Source organism: Anabas testudineus, chromosome 12 (assembly GCF_900324465.2).
Source record: "Anabas testudineus chromosome 12, fAnaTes1.2, whole genome shotgun sequence".
Taxonomy (NCBI): Eukaryota; Metazoa; Chordata; class Actinopteri; order Anabantiformes; family Anabantidae; genus Anabas; species Anabas testudineus.
Window position 1 is genome coordinate 6,431,202 of NC_046621.1, and position 15,573 is coordinate 6,446,774.

Below are 15,573 nucleotides of genomic sequence, written 5' to 3' on the forward strand. Positions count from 1 at the left end.
TAAATTTGCAACGTTTGAGGCACTGTATCACAAAATTGCTGCGAACATTTACAAAATAATTTCAAAGATGTAAATGCAGCACAGGGACATTTGAATATATTTTTTTATTGGTGTATTACAATATATACAATGCTGTTTAATCTTATTCTACATTACTACTGATTTGTTTAGAAAGTTAAAAGTGCTGTACAAAACTTAAGTGATGGTTTATGTGTCTGATTCTCCTGTGAAGTTGGGGTTGGTGAAAACCGGCTGCAACAGAAGAAGGACACAACTTAGCATTTGAGCTCACAACATAAAAACAGAACCATCTCTTCTTTTCCAAACCATAGGGATCTAATCCATAACTTACCACATCAATGTTGCTCGTTGTTTTTGTTGGCAGGCTAAAGGTGCTCAATTTATATCCCCGGACACTGAAGATGTAATACAGCAGTCCAACTATCAAGACGGAAATCACAATGGCTGCAATAACAGCCCCAGCTATCAGTCCTCCATCTGTACAGGAAAACAGATGTGTCAGCAGGGCTGTGTACATTTTAATTAAAGCTTATTTAACTAAAATCTCATAGTGATGCCATGTCATCGCCATCCTAAGAGAGATACTGCTAGCATACTAAAAATTGTGTATTCAGCAGGCCCAAAAGTAACACACTAATTGCATGGGAACTTTATTAAGCACTTTGTCACACTTACTATCACTGCCTCCTGGACCATCAGTGGGAATAACGGGTTTACCATCATCATCTGTTGTATAGTCTGGAAAAAAATTTCAACAAAATCTGCTGCTTATTAAACTTTTAAAAATATTAAATATTTTTGTCATATCTATGTAAACCAGAATAAAAAATGCTGGTCTCTATTCCTTCAATAATCAAGGGAATCCTTACACTGCCGGTGGCGGCATGCAAATCCCCTCTTCTGCATGCAGTTGTTGTCATTCCAGCGTCCGTCAGCATACATCTCCACACAGCTCTCCTCAGCCACTTCCCCGGGGTGAAAAGCTGCATTGGGCTCACCGGGTGCCCAGTTCAAGAAGCCCAGAGATGTCTTATCTGTCCAGGCCCAGCCAACTGAAAAAAACAGACATACAACGTACGTGTCATCCTTAATTTACCTTAAAGCTGTTTTCAATTCATCAAAACATCAGTGTCATTGTTCTTCTGTCCATTTCTACACTCACAGTTGCTGTCCCTGGTGAGGCCAATCCAGATGTTGTGATTTTTGGTGGCGTTAAGATTCCTGATAAACTCCACATCCGCTCTGCTGTGGATAGACACCAGATCTGCTTTGAATTGCTGGCAGTAGTGGCGGGAGTCCGGCCAAGAGAAGCCCTGTTGACCGTTGTAGACGAAGTAACAGTAGCGACCGTAGTGGGCCCAGAACGGCAGACACTTCCCATCACCAGGGGCAGGAGTTGTTGGCGGTTTCTCTGACGGACAATGTAAGTTACATCATCAACAACCTGTTTCACCCTGCTTTTCATGTGTGTTACACAATTAATCATTATGTTTCTAAAAGGATTACTAGAGGAAACCAAACGGGAGCAAAAAAGCGCTGTACCTGTGGAGTACTTGCAGATGTAGGGTTTTTCCTGGTCACACTTTGTGTCGTTCCAGGTTCCATGGAACGCACGTGAAGCGTGCATACTAACACAGCCCTCGTTCTTATTGTTACTGGGTTCTCCTGGTCCCCATTCAGTAAAAAACACTGGCCAGCCATCTGTCCAGGAGTACGAGCTATCATCCTGCAAAACGAGATCACATCAGGTTGTTTAAGGATTAAAGGGTTGGTTCACTCACATAACAAATATATATTTTTGGTAAATGTGTAGGTAGTTCAGGTTTACTGTTTTGCATTGCTCTGTGTGAAAGCACCTTGCGTCTGAGGCCGATCCAGGCATCTGCTTTGCCCTGTAGGACCACTCCTGCAACAAAAGCCTGGTCATAGCTCATGTCGATGCTTGCCAGGTTGCCTCCCTGCTTCTTGCAGGCTGTCTCAGCTGCATCCCAGGTTGCTCCCTCCTCCACCAGCTTGTAGCAGTTTTGGTACCAGGAGATTGGGTACCAAGCTGGGCAAGGGCTCTTAGTCGGGGAAGGTGGTTTGATGCTGCTCGCTGTCGTGGAAGGAGATTAAGAAATGGTCATGAGTAACAGCAGTGCCATAGGTTTGTTTATTGAATTTTGTTTTGTTAATTGAATGTAGGAAGAACTCTGACATTTCTTCCTGTAGCAGACGAAGCTGTGGTTCTTATGACAGGCGTCATCGTTCCACTTGCCGGTGACCAGGTGATTGTGAGTCATTGCAACACAGTCTTCCTGTTGAGAGAGAGAGAGAAAAAGGAATCTTAAAGCGACCTGTGAATCTGCCCTTCCTCAGTATAGCATATAGGTTTTAGTCCTGGCTAATGATAATAAAAACTACAATGTAGTGTAAGTCAAATATCCTCACCGCTCCATCTGCATTGTTGGGCTCTTTGTCATTCCAGTTGGTGTACAGCACTGGGCTGACCCCATCACTCCAGGTGTACTGATTCTCTTCATTCCGGTCTGACAGGCCGATCCATGTAGAGTGCTGCAGGTCCCTAAGGTAACTAGACACAAAGTCTGTTGGAGAGGAGAAGATCATAGTATGAAGCACAGTCTGAACTGGGGCCACTGGACTGACATTTTATTCTGTTATCTGCTGAGCTCACCATTCTCATACTGGTCATCGATAACTGCCAGCTCTCCTCCTTGGTCTTTGCACCAGCTCCGGGCATAATCCCAGTTGCCCATAATGTCATCTTTCTTTCCTTTGAATATGTAGCATTTATCCTTGAAACGCATCCACCCTGCAAAGAAGGACAAGAAAATTTAATAGGTTGCATTATATTTCGTGTATATTTGGAAGTAACAGCTAAAATAGAATCCATGGTGCAGGTACAGCTTGATTGCTGTACCCTTACATAGAAAAAAGACAGAACTCAGAAAAACAAGGTGACAATCCTGTCATGTTATGTCTCATTTGTGCATTTATGTAAAATTATGTATTATATTTTCAGAAATCAATCTAGTTGATGGATACAACAACCAGACAGAAATATCATGGACATGTGTTACTTGAATATCTCACAAATCAAAATATTTCATTTCAAGTTACTCCGATGGTGGACAGCCACTTTACCTTCTGATCCAGATCCACCTATAATGTAGTTTTGTTGATTTCTTTCAATGATCTATTACGATATGATTGACTAATATGTTTTTTAATAGTTTTGGTCTATTACACAAAGGAATAACCTATATCTTTAGCCATGTCTACACAAACAATACAAGTTAATCTGACGTGTGTTGTTTTTTAAATTGTTTTAGATTTGTTGTAATGTACAATAGAAACAAAACATATGATTGTGCTCATACTTAAAATGGGTGTGTGTGTGTGTGTGTGTGTGTGTGTGTGTGTGTGTGTGTGTGTGTGTGTGTGTGTGTGTGTGTGTGTGTGTGTGTGTGTGTGTGTGTGTGTTTGTGTGTGTGTGTGTGTGTGTGTGTTACCTTCAGGGCAGTTGCCCTCCCATGGCTGTGTGGGTGGAGGAGGAGTGTGGATGTCTCCTGGCAATTTCTTACAGACGTATCCTGCTCCAGCTCGACCACAGTTGGCATCGTTCCATCCACCTTAAAAAGCCAAAGTTCAGTGTAAGTCTCAGCACCGGGGAGTCTGTGCACAGTAAACAAGCAGGTGTATATGGCTTCTGTTGTTCAGATGATTTGAATTTCAGTACCTTGATATCTGTTCATCTGAACACACTGTTCCTCCCCGTTGGCATTGTTGGGCTCACCTGCAGCCCAGTGAGTGTATGTCACAGGGGAAAAGTCCACCCATCTGTTCAGGTTAAACGGAAACTACATTGGTGTTCACATAATTTTACATTTTAATGAAACTTCCCATTGCAAGTTTTGATGACAAATTAGAAATTGACTGAACTGAAATGTTCACTAGTAGTCTAATGTACAGTATATTTAGTTTTAAATCTAAGAATGTCGTGAAATCCCAGTAAATTTGCTGTAATTTCCGTCATAATGCCCTTATTCACCATCTGTTGCTGCAATATGATATTCTCACATTCTCAATACAGACTGTCAGTGTGCTGCTCAGATCAAGCAAAGAGGTGATTAAATTAAGAACAAAAATTAAATAAACATTTTTTAATTAAGGTCAGTCAATTAGAGATGCACATACATGTATTGTTCATCTGCCAAGCCAGATACCCTCATTCCAATCCAGGCTTCGGTAACCTTCCCTGTCCCCACCTGTAAGTAGACACAAACATATTTCAATTAAACATGTTATAGCATCCAATTCTACTGTAAATTTCTCAAATATATATATATATATATAAACTAGGAAGTGTACCATGCTGTTGACATATGCCTGTTCGTCTTTGTTGTGGATGGACACAAGTGTTGCATGCTCTGCGTAGCAGCGTAGCATAGCTGTGTGGAAGTCCACTATGTCGGTGTCATTGTAGTAGTAACAGGTGTTCTTGTACTTCCTCCAGCCGGGGTTGGTTCCACAATCAGGTGCTGAGAATTGGGACAAAAAAGGAAAAAGGAACAAAGGTGATATGACTGGATCATTGTTTTATCCCCGGTAGGGTGAGTTATATTTTTAAAAATGTCAAATACAGAAAGTCTAATATACACTGCAGTACTTTTTTCCCATTAATCCTGCATAACAGTGTCCAGTCAGGTTACTCTGATTGTACTAGACTAGTTTTGTGTTTGCAGTACGATATTCATACACTACCCTTTAGTAGATGCAGAGTGGGGACAGTGTACCTGGGTCTGGAGAGGGGGGCGCTGGGGGGAGGATGGGATCCTTTCCCCTGGTGATCATACAGATCCAGTCTTGGTGAGCGTCGCAGTTGAGATCATTCCACCAGGAATAGGTGCCGTTGGTGGCGGTCACCATCTCTACGCAGTCCTCTCGGCCCTCGTGATTGTTCGGCTCCCCTTCACCCCAGTTGGTGTGGGAGAGTGGTGTGCCGTCACTCCAAGAATAGCCTAGGATAAAGGAAGATTAGATTTCGACTTTGTTTGGATCCTAGTTCAATCTGGTCAATAAAATACACATTGCACGCACCTCCTTCTAAGGGATTGCTCTTTAGGCCGATCCACTTGCTGCTGCCTTTGTACAGAGACAGGAACTCTTCCTCCTCCTGACTATGGATGCTGACCAGATTTGCTCCTCTGGCAACACAGTCTTCATTTGCTCCCCCCCAGCTCTTCTTCAGAGACCAGTCCACATTGTGGAAGAGCTGCAACAAATGAGTGATTCAAAGTTACACTCACTGATCTAATGCCCCTTGCAGAGAGTAGCTGTTTAATTTGCTGCCTCGTTTACCTTGTAACAGTTTCTGAAGTGAGATTGACCTGTCCAGCCGTCAGCACAGCCGTGTGGAGGAGGAGGAGGAGTGGGTGCTTTTGTGGGTGGGGTGATGTCGGGCCTGGCTTTCTCACAGATGAATGAGTATTTATCTAAGCACTGCTTGTCATCCCAGAACCCACCAACTTGACCTGTTGTCATAGCCACACAAGTACCATCCCCACTATCTGGAGACAAAAAGATCACTTCTTAAGGATGTGCACATATTATCCTGTACGGCTAATTGTAGGGTTAGTGTTGGGTCCCTACCTGGTTGGTCTTTATCCCAGTGAGTGAAGGTGAGAGTCGAGTTGTTGTCCCAGATGTAATCCACCCCTCCACCCATCACTCCATGAGCCCGCAGGCCAATCCACCACAAGCCAGTCTTTCCCTGACAGCGCCACTGTAAAATGTGCCTGCTCATAGCTGCAGCAAAACAGAGTTTACTCAACTTTAACATTTCTCAGTTTCACGTTTTCCAATAATGAAACAAACTTGTGCTCTAATAATTAGATTATATAATAATATACAGTATTTTCCAGTCCAACTTACATGTCTCCAATGTGCAGAAGGAAGCTGTCCTGCTCTTTGCAGAAGGCCTTAGCGTCAGCCCAGCTCGTGGTGCTGTCCTCCATCCAGTAACAGGAGTAGCCGTATGCTTCCCATCCCTGACATATATCAGAGATACAAGCTTATAACCGTTCCTATATACTGTTATTCACTGCAGCTGTCTCTAAATAAGAATTGTTTACATTATTGTAGAAAGTTTGAACACTAAAGCAGTAACGTGAAATGCTTGTTTTGGCATTTGCTTTACCTCAGGACATCCATACACAGTGGGCTTTACAGATGGCACTGGGTAGTGGGATTTGGGCTTTTTGCATATGTAGGTATTGAGCTCTGTGCAGGACACGTCATTCCATCTGCCAGTCTGAAAATGAAGGTGACATTACACCAATTCACTGAAAAGAATGAATGATCCGTACAGTTTTTCTCCCATAGGTGGGAACACAGTTGTATCAGTTGTATAAAATGTTTTCCATTAGTCTGTAAGACTTATTTTTCCCACCTGTTGCAACATCTCCACACAGTCCTCACTGAACCCATCGTGGTTGTTTGGTTCCCCTGGAGCCCAGTAGGTGAAGGTCACTATGTGTTCATCGCTCCACGTGAACATACCAGACACAACCAGGTCATTGAGACCAGTCCACACATCACTGGTTTCTGTAAAAAAATAAAAAAATAAAAAAATAATATAATAAGAATCAAACTCATATCAGGAAAATGTTTCTTTTTTTATGTGCCTTAGAAATAAAGTTGATTTAATTTCTACTCCTTCATTTGTTTTCCTTTCTTTTTTTCTTTTAAATGTAAGAGTTTCTGTAATTATTATTAGAGGAGCTGCAACCTCCTCCTTACCTAAGTACAGGTAGCTTTCCAGCCAGCTCTGCTCTGTCATGGAGCGGATGGATACAAGGTCAGCACCCAAACTCCTGCAGGTATGTCGGGCATTGTGCCATGTCTTTTTGTCTTCAAAAGGTTTGTAGCAGTACTCTCCAAACTCATACCAGTCAGACCCTGGACACCTCAGTTCTGTAGAAGAGAGGAATAAATATTATTATTATTTAAATAATCACTTATTTAAAAGATTGATGGATTATAAATGCAACTCACCCCCATCTGCAAAGGTGTAAGACACATCATAGTTTCCACTAAATCTGTAGGAATCAAATCATCAATTAAAGCTCCCTGTACACAACAAAAAGGGGATGTAGTGTGAAACTCAGCTACTTACTCTTTTGAGGTGATGCCATTCCTGGTGGTGCCATAATACAAGTTCTGTCCTTCAGCTTTCAACAAAGTGCAGTCTCCCCCAAGCTCGTTTAATATCACTCCAGCATGGATAGCAGCCGCACAGATGTTTGAGTCCTGTTTAACAAGACAGAAAGGCAATCAACAGAAATAGATACAGAGCATAAAAAAGGACTCATTCTTCAGTCCTGTATAGAAAATGTGATCTTCACATACCCCACGATATACTGAGGTGCCATACACCTTGTAATCAGCATGTGCGCAGGCTGCTGGACAATGGACACTAGAAGAGTCAGGTTGTATGATGAATTAAAGGACTGAAAAATACATCATTATTGCACAGAACTGAAAACAGTGTTAAATGTGTGTTATTTCATGCTTTACTTACGTCATTTGATTATTGGCAAAGTTGAAGTCGGGCTTGCTGGCACATGTAATGGCATCTGTTAAACCACAGGTTTTCATTATTGACCATCACTTTTTTTTAACCTTGAAGTAGACTTGTAAAGTAGTGTTCTTACAGTCAGGTGTGCAGCCCAAGACATCGAAGCGAAGGCCTGCTTCACCGTTAAACTCCGACGGGATGATGCGGACGTATTTAGCCGACACTGGTGTACCTAACAGCTGAGTGTCTGGAGTGTTTCTGTCTGTTGAACCTGGCAAAAACTGGACATCAAGAAGATGACAACCTGATTTCCTTATTCTACAATAGACAATAAAGTTGTTCAATAGTAGTATTCTGCTTACTCGTCCGTCAGCTGTGTAGTCAGTCCAGGTTGTTCCATCCATACTATGCTGGAGTTTAAATTTGGTGACCCAGTGGTCATTGCCAGGACAACCTTGGATTACTACTCCTGTTACTTTTCTAGTTTGGCCGAGGTCTGCCTGGATCCAGCTTGACATTGCTAGAAAATGATACCAAAATCAAAAACACTTGTAAACACACATTCAAATTTGACTTCACATGTGTGACTGCTGAGTTGGTACGTACGGTTTCCTGATGGCATCCAGCAAGAATTTCCATTCAAACGGGCTTTGTTTGGAGTGAAGAGACCAGTGGAGGAGGACGCAGAGAGCTGGGAGTCTGTAATGTTTCCATTCTCAACACCCAGGCCATGCAGACACACTGAGAGTAGCCAGAAAACAGAACAGTGGATGATGTGATCACTTTAGGACATCTCTAGGAGAAGAACAAGGATAAAAGCCTACCTTTTTGTTCACAGGTGTAGATGATCTCGAGATATTTGGAAACGTTGGGACAAGGGTCCTCCTCCGTGTGGGCGTACGCAAAGCACATGGCACGGTTGTCACAGATCTTTCTATAGTGAGGAAGGATACCTTCCACTGTGCAGCTCCCTATGGCACAGTGATGATGTTTTTGTTGAGCATGTAACAATAATTTCTTAATTTGAGATTTACATGAACAAGTTACCAGTTTAAAAAAGAAAACAATACACTGACTAATTGCAGATAAAAATAAAATAAGCTGTTTTAATGATTACTTTATTCTGCTGCTGTGACACATGGAGTTTTCCCTTAAGGGAATCAATCAAGTGTTATCTACTGGTATCTAATCTAATCTAATCTAATCTGATGCTGAGAAATACAGCAATTCTCCACTTTTTAATCTTTGCTTTTTGATTGTAGTGACTAATGTGAAGCACCTCCTCCTGATCCATCCAGGTGTGGGCAGATGTCTGCATCCTTCCGTCCATAGAAAGCAGACTGGATGTTAATTACACTTTCATGTGGACAGTGAAGGACAGCAGTGGAGCCCTGGCACACCAGTCCTGTCAGGAAACCTGTGATAGAAACATTTACAGTTCCATATTGTTAGTATGTAAATAACCGTAATACAAATACTATATTATGCTTAATCATTTTGTTATTAGGTAATGGTGTCTAAGACTAGAGTATTATTATTACCATCATGAGGTGGAGGAGGCTCCGGTGTTTTTCCTGGGAGAAGAGACATGGATATAATGTCATCAACACTTGATAGGGATGGGATTTATCAATTTGTACATTTAAATGAAATTTCAGGCAACACATCTCACCTCTCCGCTTGCAGATGTAGCCTCTTTTATGCTCACAGTTGTCATCATTCCAGTAGCCGTTGTTAATAAGTATAGACAGACAATCTTCACCATTGTAGTTGTCTGGGTTACCTGTAAGAGGAAGAGGATGTCAAGAAAGGAAATCCAGTTGTTTTGCAAGACAATAATCCTTATATGATGGTTTCTGAATGTTTTCTTACAGATATCATGTAGAATTTATTTGGGGAATAATGAATTAACCTGTATTCCAGTGGATGTATCTGAAAGGAGAGCTATCTGTCCACTCCCAGCCGCCTTCAGTGATGGAGTCATGACCGCCCATCCAAAGAGAGATCCCTGTGGGGGTCAGCTGGATGATACCTTGGAGTAAACAACAAAATAAAAGTTCACCTGAGTCTATTAAAAACACAACACACATCACAACAGTAGTGAGAAATATGAAATATACTGTTAAGGACCACACAAGTGACTCCAGAAAAGAAAAATAACATTTCAGTAAAAATGCATGTCATACCTTGAATGAACGCCTGTTCAAAGGGATCAGTGATACTGACGAGGTCTCCTCCCTGGTTGACACAGTCAGCTCGAGCCTCTGCCCACGTCCTCATTGACAGGTAGTTAAACAGGTAGCAGTAGTCGTTAAAGGGGTCAGCTGTCCAAGAACCACACTTTTCATTCCAGCCTGTGGCAAAGACAATAGTTCAAACATGCACCTATTCACATATGGACACACGTTGCTTGACATGCAGATTTGAAGTTAACCTGGTCCAGATGTCGGGGGCTGGGGAGGAGGTCCTTGTCCCTTGGCTGTGGAGAGACAAGACATGGAATAACTTTAAAACTGCTAAATACAGAATAGAGTAAGAGAGGTCTATGAATGAAAAAAAAAAGTATATTAAACCTTTTTTGCAAATGTACTCCTTGGTGGAAGTGCAAAAATCATCGTTGAGTTTCCCGGGGTCTTGGTGGTTCATCCCTGTGAGGTGCACACAGTCCTCGTTATTCTGCCAGTTGTCTGGTTGGCCAGGTGCCCAGAGCAAGAGGTCCTGAGGATCCAGACAAATACACCATAGACAGAGATGTTGCATTATTCATAGTCAAACTGCAAATAGTCATTTCTGTATTATCACTTACTGCAGGTGTTCCATCGGTGTATACAAACTGGTTTTCAACATTAATATCATTCAAACCAATCCAGGCTTCCCCTGGCATGTGAGCTGCACATTAAAGAAAACAATATTATTACTACCATTAACAATAATAATAATTATAATAATAATAATAATAATAATAATAATAATAATAATAATACAGCATTCGTATAATGTCTTTGTTGATTTTAATAATAATTGGATAAACGTGAATGATTGGTTTCCAACTCACCAGTTAAGAAACTGAGGTCCTCTTCTGAGTGGAAGCTGGCCAGGTGACCTTGCTCTGTGATGCAGTGAGACTCGGCATCATGCCAGTTTTTCACCGTCTCACTTTCGAAGTGATAGCAGTAGTCCCCGTACAACAAATATCCACTGTCACAGTGAGAATCTTAGGGAAAGTGTGTCAAAATGTTAGTAACACACCTTTAACTGACTGTATGTGAAGCAGGGTCTTTAGTCGGACTCACCAGGGGCTGAAGTTGGTTTCGGGTTCTGACCACCTGTCATTTCACAAATGAAACCCAGGCTCTTGAAGCAGTTGGTTGTTTCCCATTTGCCTTCATAATTTCCTGGAAGGGAGCATGCACACAGAAGATGTTGGTCTTATAATGCCAGCCTCAGCTGAAGATACATGAATGTGTAGAACAAGAGAGAGCGTATGTCTCACCTGTGAAGATCTGTCCACAGTCCCAGACATCTATAGTGTTTTTGGGCCAACCAGAACCATAGTTTGAAAAAGTAACGGGGGTTTTATCCACCCATTTGAATACCCCATCCTTGTCCTTATCTGGTACAGTTACATCACAAAAAGCAAAATGGTTATAAAATGGCATTTGAACTCTTCACACTTACTGTTTATTGTTTCACTGAAAGCCTTAAAGCATACAGTCTGTAGAGTACCTGATAATCCAATCCAGATATCAGGTATGTCCACATGGTGAAAGTCTGGAAGGTTCCCGTTAATGAAGAACTGTTCTTCCTGACTGCACAGGGGAAACAAGACAAACACGACATGAGGATCTTAACACACCACTAAAAACTCACTGTAATATTATTGCTTTGCGATTTTGTTCTTTTCTACCTGTTTATAATCACAAGGTGGGCCCCATGATCTGAACACCTCATATGAGCCTCATGCCAGGTGGTCAAGAGGTATTTATTACTGACCATCCAATAACAACTGCCAGAGAAACTCAACCATCCAAGAGGACAGATGGCTGGAGGTGAGGTGAGGTGAGGTGAGGTGAGGAGGAACAACAGGAAAAGGTTAGAGACTCCTATTAACATTATATCTTTATGATGAAAAAACAAATAACCACCAGAACAATTCTTTTTTTTTTTTGTTTGTGGATCTTTAATAGAGTCCAGCTTACTGTTTAGTCGTCGTTTACACATGTAAGAACGCTCATATCTGCATGGATGGGACCTCCATTTCCCAAATTCCTCAGTTTCATCTCTAATTAGCGCAGCACATGAGCCGGTCTGCGTATCACTGTTGGTGGACACAGGCTGTTTAAACTGTGATTTCACAAATAAAATTCTATAATTCAATGGCAGTTATACAATATCACATCTTACACTGTAGGCTGACCAGTGGCCCAGTTTGTGTACCCCACTTGGAGAGCATCAGCCCAGGTGAACTGACTGTTCCCCACCTCAACTTCACAAGAAATCTTGTTGCATTTCTAAAGAAACAAAACGTAGCTTCACATTTATGACCTCAATTTTCATACATGATAATAAATGACGAGAAAGTTAATGGAGTTCTTCTCACCAGTGTGGAAAGCCCGATCCAGAGGTCCAACGTTGACGCGTCTTGTGCTGCTATGACGTACTGCTCTTCTTCTGCTGTGGTAATGGACACCAGGTCTCCTCCATCCTGTACACAGTCATGTCTGGCTGCTGTCCAGCTCTTCTTTGTGTCGGACTTTAGCTTGTAGCAGTCTGAGGCGTACTGCATCCAGCCATTGGATAAGTCACACTGTGGTCCGGGATTGGCTAAAGGGCAAATAAGAAAATATCCCTTAAATGTCCCCCTGTTAGCAGGATTATTTAATAAAACATGGTTTTGTCTCAGCCATTGGAGCTAGGACTGGGTTTAGAGGGTTAGATTAAGGTTTATAGTTGGGTTTTTCACAAATTCAGAACATGATGCAAGAAGAAAAATATTTATTATATTAGTATTCCAATTCTAATGTTTGGATACCAACTGATGGACTTACAATTGACATGTTTGCAGATGTATTTCCTCTTAACGTTGCAGTTCTCATCATTCCATTGTCCAAGGCTAGACCCCACCACCTGACCACAGTCCTCTCCAGGCTCGTCACCCCAGTTATCAGGCTGGCCTTGCATCCAGTATCTGAAACACGAAAGATAAGACCACATAAATAAATAAAGTAAAATAACACATCCACCACCTCTGTGTGATATTGGAGAGTTAACAGTATTACATACGACAGGTATTCTATGAAAGGACTCCCATCACTCCACTCCCAGATGCCTTCTACGAATTGGTCATTCAGCCCGATCCAGTAGATCTCTTTGTTAATTTGTGTCCTCACCCACAACTAGAAGAAAAACAAACAAACAAACAAACAAAAAGGAAAAATACATTAATGAAGTGTGAAATGATGAGTGAACATGTATCAAATGTTGTTGCTGTGTTTGTGTCTCACCCTCTCGTGAATGTCCTGAATGCTCATCAGGTTGCTGTTCTGCCCCAAACAAAATGCATTCGCCTCCATCCACGACTTGTTATCAGTTGAGAAGAAGTAACATTTGTTCTCGTACTCCCTCCAGCCTGACTGACACTGGCATTGGACTAAAAACATGACATTTTAAGTTAAAAATGAAGGACCAATATCAAGTAACACAAGTAAAGAGAAGGAAACACTATTCTCCCTCTTGTATTTCTTTTGCTTTATGTTTGATTCTAGTAACTTTAGTGGGTCAAAAGATAATTATCTGTTTATTTCCTTAAATAAGAACAATTCATTTACAGTTCAATTTAAAACCACGTTTTCTTGAAACATGCTTCTCAATGAAACATTTGGATGCAAGTTTAAAACTAAATTAACTACATGTAATATAGAGGTTGGTTACATTGCTTTCTTTAAAGTACTCTGATTACTTTTCATGGCTGATAAGTCAGATTTGTTCAGTTTATGTGTGTAAATCATTCGAAGGGGCATCCATCATAAAAGTCCCATGACTGATCCACAGTCCACACATCAGTCAGTCACCTCTCACAAATCATTGGATAATATTTGACAACAGACACCACAAAAATCATATGATTTGCAGACATCCTTTACGGGTGGACATTTTATTAGATTTCAGTACAGATTAGTTGAACTAAAGATTTTGAAACCTATTTTATGTTTTTGTTTTAATATACTACTTACTGTTAATTTAAATAAAGTTAGGAGCTTTTTCAATTTCCACCCTCAGAACTGATTAAATTAAATTATAATGAGACACTTTTGTTCACACATCTGCCTTTCAATCAAAGCCTGCTCACTGATTTGTGCACTGCTTTTTGACAGAGCTTCAACTTTTCAGCAGTCTATATAATTATGTTCCCTTTTTAAGTTCCCCCAAGACAAAAAAAAACAATAACAAAAGACAAAGACTCACCACAGACAAGCAGAGCAGCCAGTCCGAGCAGCTGCAGAGGAATTCTTTGTCTTCTGTCCATTTTTAATTTGCGTTTCTGTGCATCCCACCAGCTTTAAGTTTCTCTCCAAACTTCCTCGAGCCTCAGTGTTTGTGATGTGTTCTAGCTCCAAGACATCACACTTCTGAGCATCCTCTCTTTGGTTTACATCTTTTCAGCATCCACCCAGGGTCCAAAGACTGAAAGCAGTAAAACACAGATGACAAACACTTGACCTCTTTACTCATTGTCTACATAGCATATACTGTACGTGTTTGCTAGAGAATAAAACTTCAGTGATTACAAATAATGACGACTTTGATTTTATCACATATTAAAGGTATATTTAGGTTAAATATCATGAAAAAGTACATCATTAAACAATATCTGGAGATACAAAATGGGTTATTTTCAGTAGTTAATAATCAACTTTTTCTTGCATGTATTGGACTCTTTATTGTCATACGGATGTAAAGCAGTAGTGGGTTTTGCAGTGTTGAATGTACAGAAAAAGTATCTGAACCTTTTTAAATTTCATGATTTTCTGCATTTATTTGTAGTAACATTTGATCTGATCTTCATCTAAGTCAAGAGTACTAACAAATATAATGTGCCTAAAGTAATAACTTTATTGAGAACAACTATAAAAACCTCACAGTGCAACTGGAAAAAGTATGTGAACCCTTTAAATAATGACCTCAAAAAAGCTAAGTGGAGTCAGGTGTTAGCATAAGTGAAGAAATTTAGTTTGTAGGTGTGGAGTAGAGCTACTTTGACAAAAACCACTAACCTTTTGAATTTGCTATGCACAAGAAGAATACGCCAATGTGAGTCAAGAATTGTTGATTTACATAAAGCTGGAACGGATTACAAAGTGATGTCAAAGACTTCAGAAATTCACCAGTCTACAGTTAGGAAAACAATCTAGAAATGAAGGTACTTTGGGACTGTGGCTACTCTACTAAGAAGTGGGCAGACAGTCAAAATGAACCCAAGAGCAAAACGAACACTCATTAATGAGGTAAAGAAACAACCCAGAGTGACAGTCAAAGACTTGAAGGCATCATTGGAACGGGTTAAAATCTGTGTTCATGAGTCTACTGTAGGTAAAAAATTGAACATTGACTTAGATGAAGTTCAGATCATATTTGATGACAATTCAAAAGCAAATTAAAACTAATAGCATGAAATTCCAAAAGGTTCACATACTTACTTTCTTGACGACGTATACATAAAATGTACTTACCAAAGCATTAAAGAGATGGACAGATTCAATTTCAATTTCATTTTCATGGCTGCTGAAAATCATTGTGTGACAGATGAACCAAGAAGTCATATTCAACAGTACAAAATGTGAAACAAACAGATCTAATTTGTGTTTTTTAACATCTGAAACTGTGTGTAAACAATTGTGTTAACCTTTTTGGAGCAGGCAGCCACTTCAGTAACTTAATTACTGGTTATATGTACTAATGACAGAAGATGGAAA

The 15,573-nt window shown here is 40.6% G+C and overlaps 2 protein-coding genes across 2 annotated transcripts; both read right to left on the reverse strand.

The window, feature by feature from the left end:
• Positions 1-34: 34 nt before the first annotated feature.
• On the reverse strand, positions 35-10,953 carry LOC113158382 (macrophage mannose receptor 1). The gene is given in 41 exon segments (XM_026354271.1): positions 35-252; positions 353-498; positions 697-759; positions 891-1,073; positions 1,184-1,432; positions 1,564-1,747; positions 1,878-2,116; positions 2,219-2,318; positions 2,452-2,606; positions 2,696-2,833; positions 3,534-3,653; positions 3,761-3,861; positions 4,219-4,289; positions 4,393-4,562; positions 4,818-5,042; positions 5,122-5,296; positions 5,383-5,591; positions 5,674-5,794; positions 5,796-5,829; positions 5,956-6,071; positions 6,221-6,334; positions 6,473-6,627; positions 6,823-6,996; positions 7,078-7,121; positions 7,199-7,332; positions 7,432-7,498; positions 7,604-7,658; positions 7,737-7,881; positions 7,963-8,120; positions 8,207-8,341; positions 8,425-8,571; positions 8,880-9,017; positions 9,142-9,174; positions 9,273-9,383; positions 9,513-9,632; positions 9,787-9,954; positions 10,035-10,079; positions 10,174-10,318; positions 10,407-10,489; positions 10,656-10,814; positions 10,894-10,953. Coding segments are annotated over 41 exon segments (5,214 nt in total). The 5' UTR covers positions 10,934-10,953; the 3' UTR covers positions 35-207.
• LOC113158521 (C-type mannose receptor 2) lies at positions 10,943-14,126 on the reverse strand (the record flags this gene model as incomplete). The annotated part of the gene is made up of 11 exons (XM_026354466.1): positions 14,066-14,126; positions 13,105-13,250; positions 12,884-12,996; positions 12,649-12,788; positions 12,201-12,424; positions 12,005-12,111; positions 11,800-11,918; positions 11,508-11,643; positions 11,327-11,409; positions 11,094-11,213; positions 10,943-10,995 (listed from the first exon to the last, which is right to left on the reverse strand). Coding segments are annotated over exons 1-11 (1,302 nt in total), but the record flags the coding sequence as incomplete, so codon positions are not given.
• Positions 14,127-15,573: the final 1,447 nt, after the last annotated feature.